This window comes from Prinia subflava, chromosome 1, assembly GCF_021018805.1.
Source record: "Prinia subflava isolate CZ2003 ecotype Zambia chromosome 1, Cam_Psub_1.2, whole genome shotgun sequence".
NCBI lineage: Eukaryota > Metazoa > Chordata > Aves > Passeriformes > Cisticolidae > Prinia > Prinia subflava.
In genome coordinates, this window is record NC_086247.1 from 96,365,694 (window position 1) to 96,371,711 (window position 6,018).

At 35.1% G+C, this 6,018-nt stretch overlaps 1 protein-coding gene across 22 annotated transcripts in view; it reads left to right on the forward strand.

Moving 5' to 3' along the window:
* TNS3 (tensin 3) overlaps positions 1-5,659 on the forward strand; it is a 211,629-nt gene extending 205,970 nt beyond the window's left edge. For 21 of the 22 annotated variants that reach the window (XM_063404585.1, XM_063404548.1, XM_063404628.1 and 18 more), the window contains 4 exons: positions 1,286-1,454; positions 2,430-2,498; positions 2,639-2,665; positions 3,617-5,659. In XM_063404585.1, coding sequence (XP_063260655.1) covers positions 1,286-1,454; positions 2,430-2,498; positions 2,639-2,665; positions 3,617-3,761 — 410 coding nt within the window. In that variant the 3' untranslated portion in view covers positions 3,762-5,659. The remainder of the gene's footprint in view (positions 1-1,285; positions 1,455-2,429; positions 2,499-2,638; positions 2,666-3,616) is intronic. The other variant, XM_063404512.1, reaches the window with a different exon arrangement.
* The last annotated feature ends 359 nt before the right edge of the window (positions 5,660-6,018 follow it).

A 6,018-nucleotide genomic window follows, 5' to 3' on the forward strand; every position in this document is an offset into this window, starting at 1 on the left:
TGCCACTGATGGACTCCAGAACTTGAAGTTACAGGGCTGATCATTATGCTGGAATTGAACTTAGGCTTGTCCAGTTTTTACTGTATGATTACTTGGTTGTTTTGAAAGTGCCAGTGTCTAGCTCTATAATTTATGTAGATAGTAATAGGAGAAATCCTAAAACAGATTACAGAAACTGTTAGGTTTAATCTTTGCTTTCATAGTAATGTTGGCAAGCCAAATGAAACTGCTGAACAAATTAAATGTAACCATGGTAATTTGCATGTGTCAACTGAAGGAGTTGTAAATTTTGTCCTGGATACCTACACAAGTGTTTTTACGAAACACAAAATCTCTTGATGCTAGTGTTTAGCTGTGGATGTGCGTAATCATTCTTGCTTGTTCTTAATTTGTTTGTAAATTTGACTTTATATCACAGTCCCATAGTAAGCATGTGAATCATTCTGTTAATTCTATATAATAGTTCATACTTTAGATGGCATTGTACTATGCAGTATTACACAGTAGTACAGTACTACTATATAATGCCATATAATATTAATACACATTTTCCTAGCACTCACTGCAGATTTGATATGAAACCGTGTAGAAAAAGTAACTGTTTGGTAACCTTATAAACCAGTGAGCATCTGTTTTATAGAGATATTTCAGAAGTTGCTCCTATCTCTAGAAAAGAAATAGTACTTTTAGAAGTAAGTGCATGCTGAAATAAGAAAAGGCCTAAATATATATATATATTTATATATTTTTATATATTTATATGCATTTATATATTTTATATAATCTTAATATATTTATATATTTATTTATATATAAATATATATAAATGTATGTCAGTAATTTTTATCAGTGTGAAAACTTTTACTTGTCCTGAAATCATTAAACATACAGAACACTATGGAATTAATGAGAAATGTGCTTTGAAATAACCCTCAGTTCTTTTTGATGTGTAAATATTGTTGTCCTGCCAATCGAGTGAATGGTTTCCTTTGAATATAGTTTAAATATTTGAAACTGTAGAACATACAAATGTATGCTGCAAATGTGTATTTTCTTACTGGCTGATGTATTTGAATTTGAAAGCAAAGTATCCCCATTCTTTCAGGAATGCCTTTGCTCCAGTACTACCTACAAGTGTGCTCTCTGGTGTTGTCTTACATTTATTTAAATTTCAGGATGTCTATGGGTAATAGATAAGTACAGTCATTGGCTTTGATATAAACGTATTAATACCAAAGGGAGAGCAAAAATGACCTCTCAAAATCTTTCCCCTCTTTCATTACAGCTTGTAATGTTTGGTACCTGAACTCAGTGGAGATGGAGTCTCTCACAGGCTACCAGGCAGTACAGAAAGCCTTGAGCCTGACACTGATGCAGGATCCTTCTCCTGTCTCAACTGTTGTCCATTTCAAGGTGTCTGCTCAGGGAATCACACTGACAGATAATCAAAGAAAGTAAGTAAAAGAGAGATGGAAGAGAGTATCTGTCCCTGTCCCCATCAGGTGTTGGCCACTGTTGATTTAATGTTCCTAGTTACATTTTGTACTCTCTGTCTCAGAGGATACTAGGATTATAGGGATGATGGTGACTGTAAGATGGCTGCAGTACAGGAAAAAATATTTTTTAAGCTGTGGACTTTATTTCCACATGGTGTATTTTATTTTTGGAAGGTCACTTTGATATGACATTTTTTATTGTTATTTCTTATAAAAAGGGAAAGTAATGGCTTCACTAACATTTGATATTGAACCTGTGCAATGAAATTATTTATCTTCTGATGTCTTTCACCAGTATCACTGAACAGAGCTGAATTAAGTAGATGATGTGTATCTTCAGCATCTGAAACAGTGTTTTGGATAGCCTGTAAAGAACTGATAAAAAGTTAATTTATATTTACTTTATTCTAAGTGCTAGTTAGGCTACCACAAACTTTCAATTAGAAAAACTACAATAACAAAGGAAGGATAACAGGAATTCATTATAGGTTAAAAAAAGAAGTGCCAGACTTCTTCATTCCATGGGGTTTGCAATCATTTTTAGTAGATCACAGAACCTTTACCTTAATTGTAATGCCTGGGAGTGTGAATATATTCAAACATAATATGATCAAATTATTCACAAGTTCCACAAAGTTGTATGTCCCGCTAACATAAAATCTAAATGGCCAGCTTTTAGAGAAAATACATTTCATACTCCAAGCTCTTAGCTTCAGAATCAGTTTTCTTTTAGTTTAAAAACTTGATGTTAGTGTTTTAAATATGTATTTATTGGGTTGGAGCAATTCAGGTGGCTTTCAAAGTCACTCAGAAATGGCAAACAATATTGTCTGTATTGAATTTAAATATAATTTATTTTTCAGATTAGTTTATTGTTTAGAATTCTAAGCATCTTTACTGTTCCTGAAACTTGTTTTATTTCTCCCTGTCCAGACTCTTTTTTCGGCGACATTATTCAGTCAGCACTGTTATTTTCTGTTCTTTGGATCCACAGGACAGAAAGTAAGTATGACAAGCAGTATTTTTAATATGTTGTTTGTATTGTTCTACCAAAAACCCCAAACAAACAAACCAAAACTAACATAGGTTTCATTGTTATTTCTCCATTCTGTGTTTTTTTTACTGCTTTCTTAATGGACAAGGTGGATGAAAGATGGTCTTTCTGCAAAGTAAGTGGAGTCTCTTTTAACTGCATGTTTTAGGAATATCATTAAAGTGCTCTGTTTCTCGGTGTTCTAAATTACTTTTGTCTGAGATGTGGAAAGGAAAGCCCTTGTTTACTTTACAAAGGTCTCTCAGCCCTCTGTAATTAGACATTGGTTACTTCATCCACACCTCTGCAAGTTGGGGCCTGATTATGTACTGGGTGGCCGTGGGATGTCTGCAGCCAGAACTAGCACGGTTTATTTAGATTGCAGGTCTGTGATTTGACTGGTTTCAGACATTAGAGATATTTACCTCTCAGTTTTGTGTTCCACCTGTCCAGCATAACTTAACACAAACTTTACTCACTTAGACTGATAGCTTTAAAAAAATCCCTCTCCTGGTAGATAGATGAAAACACTCCTAGTAATATTAGTATTAGCATAAATACATGATTACCTGTGGATTGCAAAGTGTTTTCTATTGAAGGCAAACATTGCTGTCACCCTTCAATCAAAAGAAATAACTTAAACAGAGAGGCTCAGCACTTGTTTCTGGAAAGGAACAGAAATAGATGGCTTAAATCCTTTTTCTAATACTCTGTCCACCAAGATGTGTGACCATCAAAATCCTCTCTTTGGGCAATCCCTGAAACACCACCCCCAAACTAGGTAAGAGAACAGCAGTATCGAATCAGATTAAATATGTCTCCAGGGTCAGCAGCATGTCTGACACCAACCAGTACAGGATGCCATATGGACAGAGTAGAAGGAAGGGGACAGTCTCTTTCACTGGTTCTTTCCTGAGATTGCCAGTCCATCTGGACCACTGTGTTTAGCAGTCACATGGAACCTAGACCATCAGAACAGAGAAGTCTGCTATATATGGTTGGTTTCTGCACTGTCTTTTCTGTTTTATGAAGTGAGGCTATGCCTGTCTGTCAGTTTTCTGACATACTGTGGTTGCTGCCCTTGCAGAGTGTTTGGGTTCATTGCCAGGAAGCAAGGCAGTGCCACAGACAACGTGTGCCACCTCTTTGCAGAGCATGATCCAGAACAACCTGCCAGTGCCATTGTAAACTTTGTATCAAAGGTCATGATTGGATCCCAGAAGAAGATCTGATGCCTTTCCATCCTTGAATCAGAGCTCTTCGCTGAATTCACCGAAGGAAATCACTGTGAGAGGGAGAAAGGCTATTCAGCAACAGTGTTTGAATATTATCATTCCCAATAAGAAAAGCAGAGGATGATCTGTGTATTGTGTTTGTGAGAGTTCAGGGTTTTATTTCAAGATGCCTCACAAAGCATTACTTCTTCATTTTTATATCAGAGGACAAAACAAAAGAAGATGGGTGCCACCCAAAACCACGTAGTCCGTACCTGAATGAAGCATAACTGAAAAACTTTGCTCCTGATGGGTTTCTAATATATCTTCACATGCTGTTTCTTACAATTTATTGGAGCAGAAATACTTACTAGATTGCGCTACTTTTTTGTTCAGAAAGTGTTTCGTAAAACCTCCACAAAGGCACATGCCATAGTTGCATCAAGGTAGTTACAGACCTTGCAATCATGCTTTTAGGAGAATGATCATCTGGGGTAAACGATTTACTCTTTCCCTGTATCTTTGTGATCAGTGATGAGAACTGAATGGAGAAAGTGGAAGATGTATGTGAAGAGAAGGTTTGTGCAAGTTGTTTTCTGTTAAGAAAGGAGTGGCAGTGTGGAATATTCAGGAAGATTGCTCTGTATTTAGTGTTAAGAAAGCTGAGCTGTTTTAGTCAGAAAATTTTTCAATAGAGCAGAAGTGGCGGAACAAAAAAATAAGTGTGAAAATCTGTTCTATAATTAGGGGGTTTTGTATTTGTTTTTTAAAAAAAGAGAGCTAAGCAGAGAAGATTAAGCATTTTAGTAATTACAGGATAAAATGAGGGAAAAGCAAAGAAGATGATGGTATAATTTATGCATTTTTACCTGTGACAGATTATTCTAGGAGCTCTTCTCCTTTTATCATATGTGAGAACAAGTTTTCTTTTAAGATTCTTTTGGTGTACAAAGATTCCAGTTGCCTAATTTCATCATCCTTGGAGCCCAGAGAATTTCATCAGCTGACATCTCAAGTGGATTTAAGTCTCAATTAGATTTTAATCTGATGTGATGTAAGCATTGAAATGAGGATTTTTTAACTATATTTTTTCACTTCTGTAGATAGTAAATTTTAGTGTGTCTTCTTAGACACTAAATGTTGGCCTTTGGGCTGAAAATAAAATGTCCTTTTTTTCCTATGTATTGTCATTTCCATTCAGGACCTTATTTTTTATTCCTTGTGCTTTCTCAAGGTCTGCCAAATTCACAAGCATGAGGGATTGCATGCTGACACTCCTGATGGTATTTTCTGGGAGTTTAGCTCTACTTGCCAAGTGGGAGAAAAGAAGTTACCCTGTTTCTAAGGGAGAAATTTTCTATTGTGCATTCCTTTGGATGGTATATTGCCATGTGCATTTGCTTTTTAATGAATTAAAAAATGCACAAAGCAAGATAGTTCAGTATGTACCATTATGTAGTATGTGTAGAAAAATATTCATGGAACTTTATATGTTCATGGCAAAAACAAGATTAATCTTTATATAGCACTTTCTTTCAAGATTTTTGGTAGATGTCTGAATGCAATTTCATAACTAATGGCAGCAAGTTGACACATATCTTTAGCCAGACTCCTGTTAAGGTGGTTAGTAAATATGCTATTATAATCATACAGTGTTAAACTACAAAAATGCTAAAAGCCAAGTTTTTAATTAAATCGTTTCACAGTATCCAACAGTATGTTTAAATATTTGATGTTTCTTTCTTGGTTTTTCCTACTAGTGAAAATTTTCACTTTTTTCTTCAAACTATAAAGAAGTATCTAAAGGTCTTCAGTATATAAATGAATGTTCTATAAATTCCTTGTATAGTCATTTTCTCTGCTCTTCAGATACCGCCTCTTTCAGATTACAATAAAATTACAAATGTGAAATGCCACCACACAGTGTCACAGTGTAGTCTGTTCTGAATGAAAGTTACATTCTGGCATTCAAACTTGGCTAATAAGCAAAACCTTCTTCATGAATTAAGAATAATTTGGGTGCTGGGGTTTAATTGTAAGAAATGTTTGAGATCTCTTTCAAGGACTTCACATGAGCCTGTGTTAGTGATGCAAGTCAGTTAAAGCATATGATTTTCGTAGTTAATTTTTGGTTATAATGGTATAAAAGTATCTATTGCCTGCATTGCATATTTTAGTGTAGGAAGGAAGAATATTATATCATCCTCTGAGATACTGTAACCATTTAACTATGCCTTCACAGAGCTTACCCTGGAAAACCTTACAGAGAGGGATG